General features: G+C 41.1%; 1 protein-coding gene across 1 annotated transcript in view; it reads right to left on the reverse strand.

Moving 5' to 3' along the window:
• The window catches only part of epha4b (eph receptor A4b), a 123,278-nt gene that overhangs the window by 11,960 nt on the left and 91,564 nt on the right, over positions 1–19,754 (reverse strand). Inside the window, exons 12-14 of the mRNA XM_061695319.1 lie at positions 19,097–19,222; positions 17,427–17,612; positions 1,822–1,883 (exon numbers count right to left, since the gene is read on the reverse strand). Of these exons, the coding sequence (XP_061551303.1) occupies positions 1,822–1,883; positions 17,427–17,612; positions 19,097–19,222 (374 nt within the window). The remainder of the gene's footprint in view (positions 1–1,821; positions 1,884–17,426; positions 17,613–19,096; positions 19,223–19,754) is intronic.

Raw genomic sequence — 19,754 nt, forward strand, 5'->3', positions numbered from 1 at the left:
TGTATGTATGTATGTGTGTGTGTGTATGTATATATATATATATATATATATATATATATATATATATATATATATATATATATATATATATAAACGCATGAATAGATTATTCATTCATTCATTCATCTTCCGTTCCACTTATCCTCACTAGGGTCGTGGGACATATGCATTATTATTTCTTCATTTAAGAGCATTAGTTTAAGCAAAACACATTGTGTACACCTGAAGTTTCTCCCTTAAATAATTCCGTGGCTTTCCCCCATCCCCTCAAGTATAATCTGTTGTGACATACATTTGTTCGTCACATTCTGAAGAGAGCGAGAGATTAAATGCAGGCATGTAATTGTTTCCCGTGTCCTCATTAATTGTTATATAAAATAAAAAGTACATAACACTCTGGGCTGCTTTGTGTGTTAGTTGATGGGTTATAATTTATTGTAACAACACTGCTAATCTTATTACCTTGTCCAACCAGGTCCCACAGGACCCTGCGATGCAACTACTGCGCACATGTACATTGCAATGACGATGCTCAAACGATCAATTGTGCATAGTAGGACAGGGTATATACTGTATAGGGTTATAATTGAGCACATTTGTGTGGCTTTTTGGGCAAAATTAAATTCAGGAGGATACTAGGATGTTAATGAGCGAGTGAGACCTTCCCTGACAGATCAGTGGTTTTGTATTTTCTCAGGGACAGTTGTTTAATAAATGGTCAGCATAATTAAAGACACATATGGTGGCCTGGAGCACAGATCAGCTGTAAAAAACATAAAACATGTTCCATTATTATATTGAGGCACAGTGGACACTCTTTACGACCCTTGTTATAATACAAACTGCTATACACAACTTTTTTTTTTTTTAATCAGTGTGTGATTTTGTGACTGTGTGTTTTTTTTTGCTTGTTTTAGGATATCAGTTCCCATGTATTTTGCCTCAGTAGTGCTGATGAGATGGCCATCTACTGTATTTTGCTCTGGGCTGATCATCGCAGTCTCTGGTGCATGGCAGTGATTTTTAGGAGCATGAAGTCAACCAGAGCCGCAAAACTCAATTTATTATGGATTTATGCAACGGACTTTCAATCATTCAGGTACAAATCATTAAAAAAAAACAAACAAAAAAAACAAATAAAATGACATCCCTTGTTTCAAAGGCTCACATGAATGACATGCAATGAATACATTTTAAGGCATTAATTAAATCAAATCTTTAGGGAGTGGCAGCTTACTTCTGAAAGTGTGTTAACACTATATGAATAAATAGCTCCCTTTTCAGTCATGCATTTTGCCCAAATTTTGAAAAGCTTAACAATAAAATTACATTTATATTCATACTATATTAACTATCCGTTATTGTATCCTAAGATTTTGTGCAGAAAGCGCAATTTCATTATTACCTGTTTGTTACAGTATTCACTGTATTTTATTGTGGACATGTACTCAATGTTGATGATTTCACAGGACCAACATTTTGTTGATCATCACTGTGTAGTTTATTTTAAAATAGTTTCCACTTAAATACAACTTAATGCTGATGGAGGGTTAATTAAACAAGTGTTTTTTTGTGGTGATCGCATTAACATAAGTTTCATAAGTGACTGAAATAGTGTTGAGTTGTGAATGCCCAACAAGTCTTTGGTGGACCTCCACCTGTTAAATTCTCTTCCTTTATGAGTTGAAAGCCAGTTTTGATAGAACTTTTGTGGGCAAACTACAATTTGGACGACTTTACAGCAGGGACATCATCTTCTACCTGGAGTTGACATCCTTGACCTTGAAAGTCTGAGAGTGCTTCTGCTTGTTGCTGACTCACCTTGAGGAAGGTGTCCAGTGATCCATTCTCCATGAACTCTGTTATGATCATCACCGGCTTACCTAGAAGAAGACATAACAAGGCAGCTGTAATGAAGCACAATTATGTGGAACAAAGACGCTGACTATAAAGAAACAAGGACAGAGAAGCGGTGCAGCCCACAGCTGTGACCGGCCTTCTTCTCTGGCCCTGGCTCATCTCTCTGGGGGATAACGCGGCGTGTCATCATCAGTCATACTGACAGCTTCTAATCAAGCCTCTCCATGAACGCCAGGAGATAATTAGAATGGACTGATCCACCAGAATATTTGTGTGTGAGTGTGTGTGTGCGTGTGTGTGTGTGTGTGTGTGTATGTGTGAGAAAGAGAGAGAGATAGAGAGGGTGTTTTAAGGGGTCCTCCTGAGATCTCATGAATACTAATCAGCCTCAAGGGAGAGGAGATGTGGGTGGGGGTGTTGCGGTTTAATCACTGTGCACCTGCACACATGTATGTTTGCATGTGTGTCTGTAAGGTTGACTGACAGGCCATGTGCACTATGCGCCTCTGCTTGGCATCTGGTCAGGCTTACAAATGACTAACAAAGTAGATGCAATCACATGTATACAAACGCAGGCACACACACACAAACACACACATTAAAACAGCAGGCGTTCCTTTTCGGCGGGGGTCTCCAAAGGCTCGGCCTCCTACGGCCCTGCTTTGCCAATCACAAACAAACATGTACAAACCATTTTGTGTGTCTTTTAATGGAAAGACTGTGATATTTCTACCTTTCTATTTTCAGGAGCTTCATGCAAGCAGCCTTTCCTTGTCAAATCTTTATGTACACTAAATTAATGATTTAATTAACTTTAATTGCCAACATGTTGTGGTTGTTATTGTAATTTGTTGTCAATTACAGAAAATATGGAGATGTAAGTGAAGAGATAAGGCAAGATTCTCAATACACCGTGGGAAGCAAAGTGGATGAAGGGAGGAAATGAGGGTATAGGATGGGAGACCTCAACACAGGAAAGAGTCATACGGTGGAGCAAAAACTAAAGAAATAAGATGGAAAAGAGATGAGAATGGACAGAGAAGAGGTGAACACATGAGAAGAAGAAATGAGAGGAGAACGAGGGAGATGGGAGATGAGAAGGACTGAGAATGAGATCAAATGAGTTTTGGAAGGAAACCGTTGCGGTGAAAAGGGACAGGGGAAAAAAATAACAGATGAGAAGTCAAACAGGATGAGATTAAATTAGAAGTAGAACCAATGCAAATGAGATTAAAGGGAATAAGAATGGGAAAAAAGATCAGATGGGATAAATAGCAAGTGGATGAAAGTAGGGGTTTTACAGTGTCCATTGCAATTAATTATGTAAATGAGGTTGTGACATCATCTAATGACTTTTAGGACAGCTAATAGCCTCTTTCCTTACTGAGGAGTTGGCAACACTGAGAGTAAGAAGATTGCGTGCGTCTGTGATATAAAGGTTGACAGTTGAGCGGGACACTAGTTGCATTTCTGTTTTTCTTTGGTAACATTAACTCGTAGTTTAATAAAGAGATTAATGGTCGACCACGGCTTGTCATTGTTTCATCATCGAAGCAGATACTCCAGTATATTCTCTTTTCAGTTACAGGAGGGCATTTGGTAATTTTGCTGAGGGCTGACGTGAGGATTTAAGGTTACTTGTCAGCTAGCATGAGCAGGTGCCTCTTCAGATGGGCGTGCATAGCACCTGTGCTTTTGATATATTTGAGGATAGAACTTCTCATGATTAGTGCAATATTGCCACACGCTTGAGGCAATGCTGCTGTGCGAACCCCCCCCCCCCCCCCCCCCATCCATTGATTTCAGCGAGGTGTCAATGTTGCTTCAAAACACATCATTGCTGATTAATCAATCTCAAGCTATAGCTGTCATTGCATATTAGTAAAGTCGATGCGTTCAACCCCTAGAACAGGCAAGAGAGCAGATAAGAAAGATGAAAGATGAGCAGATACAGAAAGGAAATGAGAATTATAAGAAATTGTAAAGAAAGGAGATGAGAGGTGAAAGGGGATGACATCTATATAAAGAGCAGATGTGAGGGAGTTGGGGTCAAAATCCTGTCACAGGAAGGCAGAACAACACCACAGAGGCCTCAAGTTAGATTGTAGGTAAAGGCAGCAATGCATCACCTTAAATGAATTCACTATTGGTGCAAAGACACACACATTAGGACACACACAGAGAGCCGTGGTTCTCTGGTGGTGGTGTCTTCTTTGACAGTAACATTAGTCTCAGGGATAAAAGTGAAAGAGAATTGGATTTCCTTCTGCTGGGGGTGAGCACTGCTGGTCACATTTATCTCCACACGGGGCCTGGATTGTGTGTTGCTTTGTATTTATTTATGTAGTGTTTATTACTCTATGTTCCTGTGTTCTTCCCTATATATTGTGTCTGAGAACTGGTTTCAGGGCATGGCAAGTGGAAATTGAGACAACAAAAGTGTTCGAACAACAGTTGGTGGGATTTACAGTGATGGAAAGGGACTTGACGCTTTGCAGCCCATAAGTCACGATATATGTTGGCAAAAAGATCCCAGCCGAGAGACGTAGACTCTCCAGCGTGTCCTCAGTCGTCCCTGGGGTCTCCTGCCGGTGAGACGTGCCCGGAACACCTCACCAGGGAGGCATCCAGGAAGCATCCTAAACAGATGCCCGAGCCAGCTCATCTGGCTCCTCTCAATGTGCAGGAGCAGCAGCTCTACTCTCAGCCTCTCCCGGATGAGCTTCTCACCCTATCTCTAAGGGAGAGCCTGGACACCCTGCGGAGGAAACTCATTTCGGCCGCTTGTATCCGGGATCTTGTTCTTTCGGTCACGAGCTGTGGGTCCTCATAGGTGAGGGTGTTCGTTATGGAGAATCTGTGATGAGCACAAAAGTCCAATAGCAGAACACCGCTCAGGTTCTGATCGGGGGCCGTTCCTCACAATCACGCCGTTCCAGGTCTCACTGTCATTGCCCACGTGAGCATTGAAGTCCCCCAGCAGAACGATGGAGTCCCCAGCGGGAGCACTCTCCAGCACCCCTCTAAGGACTCCAAAAAGGGTGAGTATTCCGAACTTCTGTTTTGTGCATAGGTACAAACAACAGTCAGGACCCGTCCCCCCACCCGAAGGCGGAGGGAGGCTACCCTCTCGTCTACCGGGGTGAACCCCAACGAACAGGCGCCGAGCCGGGGGTCAATAAGTATACCCACACTTGCTCGGTGCCTCCACCGTGGGCAACTCCAGAATAGAAGAGAGTCCAACCCCTCTCGAGAGGACTGGTAACAGAGCCCAAACCGTGTGTGGAGGCGGGCCCGACCTCACACCAGCTCGGGCTCCTTCCCTGCCAGTGAGGTGACATTCCACGTCCCTAGAGCCAATTTCTGTAGCCGGGGATCGGATCGCCAAGGTCCCTGCCTTTGGCACTGCACCCGACCCCTATGGCCCCTCTCACAGGTAGTGAGACCATGGGAAGGAGGTCCCCCGTTACCCTTTCAGGCTTTGCCCGGGCGGGAGCCATGGGTGCAGGCCCGGCCACTAGGCGCTCGCCTTCGAGCCCCACCTCCAGGCCCGGCTCCAGAGGGGGGCCCTGGTGACCCGCGTCCGGGCAAGGGAAACCTCAATCCACTTATATTTTTCATCATAGGAGTCTTTTAGCCATGCTTTGTCTGGTCCCTCACCTAAGATCTGTTTACCATGGGTGACCTTACCAGGGTCGTGAAGCCCCAGATAACTTAGCTCCTAGGATCATTGGGACACACAAACCCCTCCACCACGATAAGGTGACGACTTACAGGAGGGGTCGTTTGAACATAAATAATGTTAAGACTGAGAACTAAGTAGTACTGAATTGTGGCGATAGAGTGTTAAACTGTTTTTCACCATTTCAGTTTTCCTGAATTTTTGGGAGTGGCCAAAATGGCGCCTGATGACGCCGTTGGGCGTCCATAATGAGTCGTACCTCCCCACTATATAAGAACTCAAGCCCCTTCGTTCACATCAGTGGTTATCGGGCACAATTGCGAGTTACTTTGTTATTAATACTAGGCCAATTTCTGCCACTACAGGGTACAATTAGCTAGTTAGGTAAGCCTACACCCTGAAAATTGCTAGACCAAGTAGCATACATTTTTCAGCGGGGCTGGGTTTCATGCCTTCAGCGAACACACCCAAAAGTATTTTTTTTTTGTTATTATCAATAGTATAAAGTTAATAAAAGAGGGAAATTTTGTGCTCTTAAATATTTCAGTACTACTTAGTTCTCAGTCTTAACATTATTTATCTTCAAACGACCCCTCCTGTAAGTCGTCACCTTATCGTGGTGGAGGGGTTTGTGTGTCCCAATGATCCTAGGAGCTAAGTTATCTGGGGATTCACGACCTTGGTAGGGTCACCCATGGTAAACAGATCTTAGGTGAGGGACCAGACAAAGCATGGCTATGATGAAAAATATAAGTGGATTGAGGTTTCCCTTGCCCGGACGCGGGTCACCAGGGCCCCCCTCTGGAGCCGGGCCTGGAGGTGGGGCTCGAAGGCGAGCGCCTGGTGGCCGGGCCTGCACCCATGGCTCCCCGGCCGGGCAAAAAGTTTCCCTCTTTTATTAACTTTATACTTTTATCTCTTTTTTTTCTGCCACTACAGGGTACAATTAGCTAGTTAGCTAAGCCTACACCCTGGAAATTCCTAGACCAAGTAGCATAAATTTTTCAGCAGGGCTGGGTTTCATGCCTTCAGCGAACACACCGAAAATATTTAAGAGCACAAAGTTTCCCTCTTTTATTAACTTTATACTATTGATGAGAACAAAAAAAAATACTTCACTCAACACGCTATCAAAACATGTTCCTATTGTGAACCGTCTAACAAAAATGCTAAATTAGTGAATGCCTATGTTTTTTTTTTGTTTGTTTTTTTTTAGATTAGAGAGATAATTTTGAACACCAGAAGCTAGTAGTTTTTAGACAAGACACAACACATTTGTAACAAATCATTTTTGGGACCGACAACATCAAACAATTCTCTTAAGTAAGGCCATGAATGGGGAATATTTTTCTTCTCCAAATCTGTTGGATCGATATTAATGCTCCCTGGTTCACTTTCAAGTCCAAGAACTCAATCTGCCAATCAATCAATCAAATTCTCAACCGTGACTGACTTCTCTCTATTTCTCTTTTTATACATTGTTGTCATCCGCAAAGCACGAGCCATTTGTCTTTTTTTTTTTTACATTGTGTCATCATTCGCGAATCACAAGCCTTTTTTGACAAAGGAGTACAAAGAACAGATGTTTTCAAATCTAGGGATTAAATTAAAAATAAATATTCAAGTAAAGTACAGATGCATGTAAAACCTAATGAAGTACAGTAACACAGTATTTGTACTTGTTACCTTCTACCACTGAGGATAATTGAGGTGCACAAATGGGTATTTTACTGATACAACATCCATAACAAATCATACCTCCCAATATCATTCCTTCCAACACTGACAGCAAAAAATTGAAGAACAGAACACACCTTGAGTGTGTGTGTGTGCGTGTAAACCCATATGCTATATGAGTCATATATTGCCGGTGAAGTCTACAATATTACCTGTAGGCTGACAGTATTAGCTGTGCCGGGAGGGAGGCACAATGAAATACATTCATCCTGTTGTCTCGGCCGGGACGATCAACATGAACGCACGTATGCGTGCGCCACACACACAGTGACACACACCATCACCAGCCATCATCTGGACACCTGCCATACTAAATTATCCTTGCAAGTGACAGATAACAGAGGTTACCAATAAAGTCGACCAAACACACTCCAGCTCAGCACTTTTGCATGGTCCTTCTCGTTGACTCAGGTGCGCACGCACACACACACACTCACACACACCCACACTTCAACACGATGAATCCTTTTCATTTCCCAAAGCGACTTCATCCACTTTTCACACAAAAATAGCAAACACTTGCAGGTTTGAACATGTCACGAAGACCCACTTTGCCAAATACTCCTGAAAGCACATAATGAACTAATCACGTTCCTATTGACTCCTATTCAATGCCTTTCATTACGCTGAGAAATAAGTCAAAGAGCTGAAAGGGGTGTGTGTGCTTGTGCCTCCATGTGCAGATTAGCTATTGACATTCTGCCAGGTGAAGTGTGTCATGGAATGGATCAGAGACAACTTTCCTCGTCTTTACAGTGCTGCATTAAATGGAAGTAAGTCTTGTCTAACCTTTCCTGGCCATAAAGCGATAATCATCATAACCTTGTGTGATGCTTTGAGTTTGTTTGTGTGTGAGTTGAAACCACTCCTGCATTCTCATTCATAGAGACTATATACAGAAATATAAAGAGAGTTACACATTTTGTGAATTCAAAATAGCAACATCATTTTGTATTAAAGTCCGCTAGCTTAATGCTAACACATACTGGCCATAGACGGGCAAATGAAGAGCATCGGTGCTGCCGTGTTATAACCCTTTAAACAACGGATATTTGAACACAAATGGTGGAGCAACAAATATAGACAGATAACAATACTCGCAGGCAAATATTGCTTTTCTTCTGCACAAAATGACTAATATGACAGCAGCTTACTAAGAGGCTAATATTGTCTCCATATATGGTTATGTCTGTATTATACTTCCCCCAGGTGGCCAAAGCATGCACACCAGAAGGAGTAGCACAATGTGAATTAAAGCAAACAATTTGGAATAACTGTTTAATTTCTTTTTATTCTTTTTAATAATGTCATTACTTTGTTTCTGAAAAGTACAATATTATAGAGTGATATTTTTTTTAATTCCCCAAAAAATTTTAAACATTTTTGGGAGAGGCTGGAATGGTTTAATGGCAATTTATTCATTTTTAATGAGGATAGTTGATTTGAGATACTAGTGTATTTATCCAAAGCTCCAGTAATAGTAGTTTCAACAGGCAACAGTATTTCTGTGAGTATTGTTCAGTCTGGTTTACTCCTCCATGTGTTTAAGGAGCAGTTGCTTGAATGTTTATAATTACTTTATCATCTATGCTCATTTCTGTTAGCCCATCAATGGTGTTTCAATTATATGTTAGCATTATGCCATCTGACTTTTGTTAGATGCAATTACAGTGGATTCTCACATTCTCTGGATTTGGCACCTGTGGATTCACCAAGTTGTGGATTAAAAAAAGAAAAAAAAAATTATTTTTTGGGGGAAACCACCCCCCTGAACTCTTATTGGCACTTTATTCCTGCTTATTTGAGAATTTAAAAAACAATTAAAAATCAAAGCAATTATAATATAACAATTATAATCCACGGATATTCGCTTTTCACGGTCGTGCCTGGTCCCTATTATCCCCCGTGAATAGCGGGAGTCCATTGTGTATTGTTTGGTTGAACTTTGTGGTGTTTAAATAGATAATGGTTAATTCTCTTTTGTTTTATGTGTCAGTTTTACAGTTAAGTCCAACTGGGAGTGACCAATAAACAGCTTGGAAAACTGCGCTACTATTTTGAAGCGGAAAACACCAAACTTAGTTGAGTCGACCTGTAACTGTCCTGTGGAAAAGGCAGCAATAGAAGTGATTAAACAACACATATGTCTGGTAAATCTCATTATGAGTGCCTGTTTCTGTGCACAAGCAAGTGTTGGGAGTGTAAATAAAAGTGAAGAGTGTGCGCATACATGAGTTTACCGGTAATTACATTATGAGTGGATGTGTATGTGTGTGCCAGTGGCCTGTATTGTGGCGTTATTGAATGAGGTCCAAAGTATAAAAGAGAAAATTGAATAATTGCCCTATTGATTAATGTTAAGGCTCTGAACTAAGTGATATACAGCTTTAAAACAGGAAAGATCTGTGTTCTGGGAAGCGCCATGCGAGGCCGCATTGGGGGGGGAGGGGCCAAAACAGGTAGACAGAAACTCAATAAGCTTATCTCCTGGCCACTCTTCACCTCCCCTCCACCTACCTCTCCTCTCATTTCCCTTACGTTCATCTCCTCACCATCCGTCCTCTCGCCTGCCCGCCCTTCTTGTGCTCAAATCTCTGTGCACATCTTCCCTGTCGCCCTCATTTGTTCTCAAGTCCTATCTTGTCTAATTTCCTCACTCTTGTATTCCATCTCATCTCATCCACCCCCCATCTTCCCTCCATCCTGCAACCATCATCACCTTTTCCTCCTTCCATCTTAACTCCCCCTCATTCGCCTCTGCAGTCACATCTCCACAGATCTGCATATGAACAATTGCAACCATTTTTGACGTATTGTTCTACAAGCAAAGATGCACATGTAGAGCTAATCACTAGTTTGTACAGACACAGGACAAGTGGAATAAGGTTTTGCTGCTTTGACTGCACCTTTGTGGAACAGCTTGATGATGCATATGTATTTAAAATCTGCAGACGTGATGGAGTGGCATAATTGAGGGCTCTTTCCAATGAGCTGATTGTCGCAGCATTTTTAAAAAACGCATGAGCGGCGGTGGATCAAATTAGAGAGAAGTGGGGAATGAAATGAAGGGATGATGGTAGGAGGGGAGCAGATTGTGATGTTTTTTTCCTGATTTGCAGATAGAGAGAAAGGGTGTCTTTTTTTCTCTCTCGCTTTTCCCACATGTGGCCCACCAATAAGTAAGACAATAGCAACAATCAGATGACAGACAGCAGAGATGCTTATTAGGGTGGAGCACGACAGGAGCTGAAGGCTTATGTGCTTGTAAGCCGACAGAACGCACGCATAAAGGATGACAAACGCAGGAATTGAAAAGATTGCACCAAAACGCACTTGAGCACACACGTGACACAAAATACTGCTTTGCAAAATTACAACAAATAGCAAAGACTTTTCTCTCTTTTCGTGTCATCGAGAACAATAACTGAGAATGGTTTTAAAGTTTAGAATCTTTGTGCAAAATGAATTTTATTTTTTAACAACACATAGCAAATTTGTGAGCTACATTTCTTAGTACATTGGTGCCTTGATATATGAGTAACCCGACTTACCTGAGTTTTTCGAGATCTGACATCGTACAGCCACCTTTTTTTACTTTGACTCGCGATCGCAAACTTGAGATACGAGCAGTGTATGGTACCAGTGACTCAATTTGCTTCACAACAAGTAGCAGTTTGTCAGATAAAATTAGTAAATATTAATAAAAAATGAGGATTCAGGCTGTTTATTGCCACTCTCTGTTGAATTGTACTATCAAACTAAACAGAAAAAGAATTACATGTTGTGTATTCTAAACATTAGTCTGCTAGTGGTATGCTACTGCTAAAGCATAATGGGAAATGCCATAGGCAACGATTAGCATCTATATGGTGGTGTTACAACCCTTGAAGAAACAGATATTTGAACACAAACTGTGCAGCAACACAGGTAGACAGACAATATAATAGTACTTTCAATCATATATTCCTTATCCCCTGTAAAGAACGACTGCTCTTACTGCTGAAGATTGACGTCTCCTGTCTCCATGTATGTCCATGTCTGTTTTACGGAGACAAATCCCTTGTGTGTTTTTTGGACATACTTGGCAAATAAAGATGATTCTGATTCTGATTATACTGCTCTCAGGTGGCCAAGACGCACACACCAGAATAAGCAGCATAATGTGCATTGAAATGAATAAGAGACATTCTGTTTAATCCTATTTATGTCATTACTGTATGTTTTTATAAAGTATAGTATTACAGAGTGCTATTACAGAGTGAAAATTACACTTTTTTTGGGAGGCTGGAACAGATGAATTGAAATGCAATTTATTGAATTCAATTGATTTCAATAGGGATTGAGGATATAAAAAATAAGTGTTTGGAATTACGAGCGTAGTCACAGAATTAATTACACTTGTATCTCAAGGCACCACAGTATTTGTAATTTGTATAATTGATATATTTGACATTTGTTCATTCATTTGCACCCCTAGAAGCGGTCAACGATTTATGGACTAGTAAATGGGACTATGGAGACCTCTACTAAATGTATTGGATACATTAAAGAATTAATCAGTGAGTTAGTAAACTGCAAATGAATTACATTAACCATGTTTATTCGTCACCTGCCATCTGCATAGTGGTATGAGGTGCAATGCAATGAATACCAGCGGTCATTGAGCCAAGGAGACTTTAAAATTATGTAAATATTGGTAAGCCTTTGCCAAGATATCACATATTTTAAGAATGCACCACACAGGTTTTGTGCTGACATATGCAGTAAATTGCTATGTGTTCTTGTGCACATACATTTCTTTGCACCATACAAATAAATGGTTCACATATAAAATAACATTTTGTGTTGCCTTTATACCACAATTTAGTCAAATTTCCTCCAAGACTTTCTGTGTTACTGCAGAATTGTGACTGCAATGACTCCTTCCCACATTGAAGTCTAGTTAGCTACTCAGCCCTCTTGAACCCACCTGAGCCCAGTGCATGCTGGGTCAGCCGGCGTGATTACATACTGAATTTGGTGTAAAGGGACCAGCTGGTGCCAGAGAAAAGAGCCTGAAGGAATTATTGACCCATCTGAACTGGGCCATCATCCACCCACCCAGCCCACATACGCACACCTTAGGCTGTGACCTGTGAAATGATATCCAGCTAGTGAGATTTGCTTGGGAGGAGCTCTATCACCCTCTCAATGTGCCGTGACGGCGGCTGAACTGAATAAACCAATGTTAAAATGAAAAAAAAGAAAACAATTAAATGCGCACACGCATCGAAATAATTTTTTCTCACCGGCTATATAGTAACAGTAAAGTAACAGTGCACCCGTTCTATTTCACAGATTTTTAAACGATCATTTTCTATGGGTTTTTACAGTATGCAGGCAAGTCCGAATTTAGAGTTGCGTGCCTTCAGTGTAGTACCAGGTTGTGCTGCAACATGCCAAGCAGCACCGAGTTCTATTGAAAGAGACGCAATGTAATTAACAGCAAGAAAAATACGACGCCCCTTCCATATATTACAGTATCATGTTGTCCTGTTTTAATGTTGATTGTTCCCATATAGAAGAGAGACTAAATGCCTGTGAGTATTGTTGTAAGCTCAGTTGGTATGTGTTGCTGAACGTTTATAACTATGTAAGATCTATGCTAATTTCCATTAGCGCGTTAGCATACACTCGCTAGACGAAATGACTTGGTTTGGGTGAATGTTTTGATGTTTAAATATACAATGCTTAATTCTTTTCTGTGTCAGTTTAACGGTAAACTTCAACTGAAAGTGACAAATAAATAGCTTGAAGTAAACACACTTTGTATCTTATTTGGAGAACTGTGCAAGCAGGAGACTCTTCTTTTCGATTCCTGAAAGAGATGTTATATGATAGTCTCCCATTTCTTTACAGCGAGAGAGTGAGAACCAGTGCTAAGGAATACTTTAAAAAATGTGTTTTAATAAGTCCAGACATGTTTTAATGTGTTTAAAGCATGGGGATAGGGGTTTCAAGGTTTTAAAAAACAAAACAAAAATTGTATTTTATTTTTTTGGATACAGTGTCGCTATATCCCTAAATTTCACCTAGTGGGGCGTCACTGTCTATGAAAGCATGAGTGTGAAAGTTACATGTTTTGCGGTTACGGCACACTGACACACACATACACATGGCAGTTCCTATTATGATAGGGTGCGCTTATCGCATGAAGTCCAGTTTGTCTAACTAGTTAGAGCGCTCACACTTTTGTGGCCCCAGTACCAGAGATTGTCTTGGGCCTGGCAAACTTGCTTTTGCACCATGGCTACCCGAACTGGAAGTGTTGTATCATCAATGCATTTACTTCCACCGGGTATTAATGATAACAGCCAAAATAGAAATGAGTAGAACGACGCCACAAAGTCAGGACAATTAGTAGACCACACTGCAGTTATGCAGTGTGGTCTTATGAAGTAATGATGCACACAAACATGCCCACGCAAAAATTTTATTCTATTGTTTGAGTTACAATGCAGTTGCAGAATACAGATTGTAGAGGTTGGCCACTATAAGAGTTAACGAGTTATGTTTTTGTGTGGCTTCACAATAAACTACTTACATTGTTAAGTCATATTGCCTCGTTCTTGTCGGGGTGGGTACTCCTGACTGCAGAAACTGTAATGACTACAAATGACAAACCAATGAACGCTAACACAAATGGTTGTATTGTAACGCACACAACGTTAGCACGAACACAACATGGGAGGTGTCCTGGCTAGTCCATCAGTACTCTTCACATTAATTTAATCAGAATTCTTGAATTATTTCCAAATGACAATAAATAGCCACAATTACATAACAAAACTATTTAGGTAGTCTACAACCTGCCTCCATCCTGCACACCAAAGGTCACATTTAACATTAATAACTGTTTTTAATCAATTATATGCACACTGGTGAATATTCATTAGGTTAAAAAAAACATCCAATTAATGTTATGAATCATTGACAGTCATGCATATGCATTTTCTCTTTCTTTACTGACCGGAGTACCGCAGAGCTTTCGTGCTTGCTGGGCTGAACTCTTTACTTGGACAGGTGCCTTCTTATTGTGCTACTTTTAAGAGGAAGAAAGCACCAAGAGCGATGAGCATATGCAGCAAACATCCACCCAAAGCAGATAATTTAGAAAATGCAGTGTAGTTAAAAAAATTAGGCGCTCGTGTTCATTTTTATCTTTGCCAAAATAACAAAGCTCATATGCTGTTTGGTCACGTTTCAATGTGATGAATATTTTCCAGTCTGCTTACGTTAATTATGCGTCTCCCTCTCTCCAGATTTCAATATCCAGCTCGAGTAAAACATTCTATGGAGTGCAGAATAGTCTAAAGAACATGATTCTATTTGTAAGCGATACAGCCTCTTAACATTAAAGGCCACCAGTTCTTCACTGGGTACATGTCATTGTTTTCCAGATCTCACTATTCTTGTTGCAAAACAAGAGCTCATTATTTGGCCGGGGAGTGTCTCTTGTTGCCAACTCTTACACTTTGGACATTTACACTCACCTTTCGGTTTCTAAATAACACTGACCCATCAAGTGTTGCATGTTGGCTCCTTTGATTCTACTACTGGCACACAGCATCAACACCATCATTCCACAGCGCCAACTCTATGAATGGGAGGCTTTGTGCAAGGTCTAAGTGGCATAACAGCTGTAACTCCATTCATTATTGTCATGACTTGCGAACTTAACAGCACCTCAGCCTAATTAACATGTAGGCTGCGTATTTTTTTGACCATATATCTCACAAACTCAACTTCATATCAAAAGAAACAGGGTTTCCGCTGTCATTTAGGCAGAGGTGGGAGAAGTCATTGCTTTGCAAATCACAAGTCTCAAGGCTTTGCCCTCAAGTCCAGAGTCAAGTCTCAAGTCGAGATATACAAGTCCTGTGTCAAGTCCAACACTTTGAGTTTCGACTCCTTTCGAGTCATTTTACCAACAAAATAAAAGTAATTTATCCATCCATTTTCTGAGCCGCTTCTCCTCACTAGGGTCGCGGGCGTGCTGGAGCCTATCCCAGCCAATCGCAGGGCACATACAAACAAACAACCATTCACACTCACATTCACACCTACGGGCAATTTAGAGTCGTCAATTATTCTAGCATGCATGTTTTTGGGATGTGGGAGGAAACCGGAGTGCCCGGAGAAAACCCACGCAGGCACGGGGAGAACATGCAAACTCCACACAGGCGGGGCCAGGGATTGAACCCCCCTCCTCAGAACTGTGAGGCTAACGCTCTAACCAGTTGGCCACCCACCGTGCCACAGTTTAAATTTAGTTTAAGACATTTTAAGGGGGACTCAATTACGATGTTTTTTATATTCACAGCAGTTTATGCTCATTTTCAAATACTCCACCAATAGAGGGAACATGTCATGCTGAAATAATTTAGCCACGAAAAGGCTATAATATGCATAACATTAAAGTAGTTTAAGGGTTGTAGCACGTTGCTGTCCTAATATTTAGTGATTAAAAACATTTTATATAATACCTAAACAGTTATTTTGTTTTCTTACGCAATACATACTAAATTATGATCGATATGAGGCGGTCTCTACTGCAACAAATAGCGTTTTACTTGTTCCTGCTTTCATTAGCACAACATCAGGGCATGTCATCTGCTGGTGAAAAGGTAGGGAGTGAGATACGAAGATGAAGAGATTGACTGAAAGACAGAGAGAGAGAGAGAGGAGTGACTAAATGAGAAGATAAGATGAACACTGAGGGAGAAAGCTGCAGTGTGAGATGGACATATGAGACAAGAAGATGGAAAGGGAGAGAGTGATTGTGAGAGCGGGTGCCAGAGATAACCAATCAGCTCTGTTGTTGAACCTGGCCTGTCTCTCTCACACAGACACACACACACACACACACACGCACAGTGGCTCTAACACAATCATGTGAAGTAAACTAGTGGCTGTTTGGGGGGCGCGGACAGTCGCAGTTGGCATGCGTCATGAAGGTGTAACCATGGTAATGGAGCTTTATCAGATCGAGGGTCAGCTCCTATTTACACCTGCTACAGTACACCATTTGGATGAGTGCAGTGGAAACTTGGTTTACAATCGGTTTATGAACAAAATTTTCAGACAAATTTTGCTTCAGATCACCAAATATGTTTCAGTTTATGAAAAGTTAATGTTGTCCATGTGGAAGGCTCAGTTGCACATTTTTTTCTCACACAGCATAAACATAATTCGCTTCATGCGTCACATATTTCAGAGAAATTGGTACCTCTGTTCATAAACTTAATTCATTCAAAGACGCTGTTCGTGAACTGAAATGTTCGCGAACTGAAGCAATTTTTCCAACCCCAGAACCAACTTATGTTTATCTTGTTCTTTTGCGATGTACATACAACGAAATATAGAAATAAACGAAGCCATTGTTGTCACTCGGGCTCCAGCGATCAAATATTTTTTAGATTTTAGTTATTTTGCATTATTAAACAACAATACCAATGCAAAATATGCATGTGAGGTGCAAATATTTTTTGTCCACTTGGATTCACCATCCTCACGTTCAGCAGTGTAGTATCTGTGACTTTGAATGTGTTTGGCTTTAAAAGGTGGGACCTGCACTAGTGAGTGACATGGGAGTCAGCGAATGAGAGTGTAAAGTTGGCTGTTGTGGGCTCAGATTAGCTGCTAGCTGTTAACTGTTAGCCAGTCCGTGCATTGAGTGTCTGTTGTGGCCGTAGCAGCTCATGGAGGAATGTGCTTATTAAGTGTTTATTTTGTTACCATTAGTTCAGTACAGCGATTGAAAATGCCCCGCTGGCTGGGTCTATCATTGACCACCTGTGGGGGTATTAAAATACCTTCCAAATAGCAGTGGTAGGCAAAATTAAATTAGATGTTTTCATTACCTTTTGGCGCCAATAGTAGACGTGCTGTTTTGGTACATGAGTTATTTCTGCTGCGCGTGGAAAAATGATCACTGTAAAGCTTTGAGGCCGGGATTTTGCTTCTACCCTTTTTGTAGTCGAATTATTCGACTAATCGTTGCAGCCCTACATTTGCAGCCTCCTATTACCACTAAATATTCGTTGAACTCATTAAGTCAGTGATCTGAGGTTCCATTGTAGTTAAAAGACTGCTAAACTTGACTCACATTTCGTGACGACTCCCTCCAGCCTGATGATGTTCGGGTGGTCAAACTGTCCCATGATGGATGCCTCTGACAGGAAGTCCCGCCTCTGTTTGTCGGAGTAGCCTGCCTTCAGACTCTTGATGGCCACGTAGATCTCTCGCTTTCCTTGCACTCGTAGCCGCCCGCTGCACACTTCTCCAAACTCTCCTATACGGACGCATGCACGCGCACACAAAATATTAACTTTAAAGTTAAATCAGACTACAGTGAACTCCTGCTATATAACACAATAGCCCACTCTATTGCACATATCTTCAAGCAATTGTTTTTTTCCAGTCTTTTACATTATAAAGGCAAGTCTGAATTTAGGGTTTTATGCCTTCAGTGTAGTACCACATGTGTCGCAACATGCCAGGCAACACTGGGCTCTACTGAATATAGATACATCGTAATAAGAGCAAGAAGAAGTGGCATAGACGCGATAAATGTCTGGAAGTACTGTTGTATGCTGTTTGTATGTTGCGGCTACATGTGTGAAAAGGCCTTCTCACTATTTGGCAAGGCATCTGGATAGAACAATTTCCTATTCTGGAGCATTGACGTGGTGATGTCAAAAGCTCCTCCAATTGGAGAGGGGCTGGCGGAGTGATGGCTTTCAAACTCCCTTTCAAAGCTCCCTGCCCCGCCAGAAATACATCTCGAAGCACTCTTCCTGGAACTAGAAAGTTCACGAAAGAGTTTAAACTCAGAGATCCTACTGTGAAATTATTATTATTTTTTTTTTCTTCCGCTTATCCGAGGTCGGGTCACGGGGGCAGTAGCTTTAGCAGGGACGCCCACACTTCCCTCTCCCCAGTCACTTCATCCAGCTCTTCCGGGGGGATCCCGAGGCATTCCAAGGCCAGCCGGGAGACATAGTCTCTCCAGCTTCTGTGAAATTAGTATGGGATATTCAGGTTTCCTTTTATTTTTTGCTACTGTGTCACCTCCTCCTCCTTAAAATAAACAAAGTTGCAGCCTTCTTTTCCAACAATGACAAATACATATTGCTGAGTTGCGGTCCACTGAGCGGGGAAAGCCTCCCAACTCCCCTTCTAGGCTGTTACGTCACCACTTCTAAATATGGGATAGCCAGAATCCTGTTCCCGTTGTCGTTGCGTTTTGATGCAGGGGCCTTTCTCACTGAGCAAGTGCAGTGTGAAAAGGCCTTTAAATCAGCAATTGTTTGAAGGTTTCTAATTACTGTAACATCTAAGCTAATTTATGTTAGCCCATCCATGGTGTAGCAGTTTTACAGTAAACGTCAACTGGGAGTGACAAATAAACATTTTTACGCAAGTGTCTTTTACCTCTAACTCTTTACTTCTTCATGAGAGATTCAAAGAATCAATAGTCTGTTTTACGATAGTTTCCCATTTCTTTACAGTAAGAGAGTGAGAACAGGTGCTAAGGAATACTTCGAACTACGTGTTTCTATAAGTTTAAGTGTGTTTATATTCATTTAAAGCTTAAGGGAGGGGTACAAATATAAAAAAAAAATTTTTATATGGTCTCTCTATATCACAGATTTCACCTATTGTAGGTGGTTCTGGAACACATCTCCAGCGATAAACAGGGATTCACTGTATTCGTTTTATAATACCCAAGAGCAAAGTGAAATACATGAATATGTTTTCAAGATGTGATCATACCAGCTCCAATAACTCTCTCGATGCGAATATTGGTAGCATCGATCTCTTTGGCGAAGTCTCTGACAGCCTGGTTGGGGTCTTCATAGGTGTGAGGATGGATGTAAGTTCTACTGCCAGGAAGCTTGACTATGCACATGCAAATGTGGAAGAAAAGGAGAGGGAGCAAAAGTCAATTGTACTTCCACATCTCATAAATGTTACAGGAAGATTAGCATATTGGGTTTATGGGATTGAATAAAAGTCCCTGCAGTAAGACTGTCCATGGTGAAATGTGAGTACTGTGCTCAGATGGTGTTAAAATGGTTACATATAATTAAGACACATAACTACTTTGTTAGTTGTGGTGATGAAATGACTCATAATTTTAACAGGAACCCATAAGGAGCCTCATCCTACAAGAAAACATTTGCGCAAAACGTGTTTAAGCCAACATAAATGTCACCAATGTCGTTCTTTACCATTTTAGTTGGGAAAGACATATGGGAGGCTTACATAACTAAACATTGTATGGAAATTTAAGCCTTTTTTTTTTTTTTTTTTTTTTTTTTTTTTTAACCGAAATGTACTGCATTAATATCTATGCTAATATGCAACGTAGTTATAGCGGAAGCAGTGCAAAACATTTTTTAAAAAACAAGCGCATGCGTCTGTGTATTAT

Source organism: Phycodurus eques, chromosome 13 (assembly GCF_024500275.1).
Source record: "Phycodurus eques isolate BA_2022a chromosome 13, UOR_Pequ_1.1, whole genome shotgun sequence".
Classification (NCBI taxonomy): domain Eukaryota; kingdom Metazoa; phylum Chordata; class Actinopteri; order Syngnathiformes; family Syngnathidae; genus Phycodurus; species Phycodurus eques.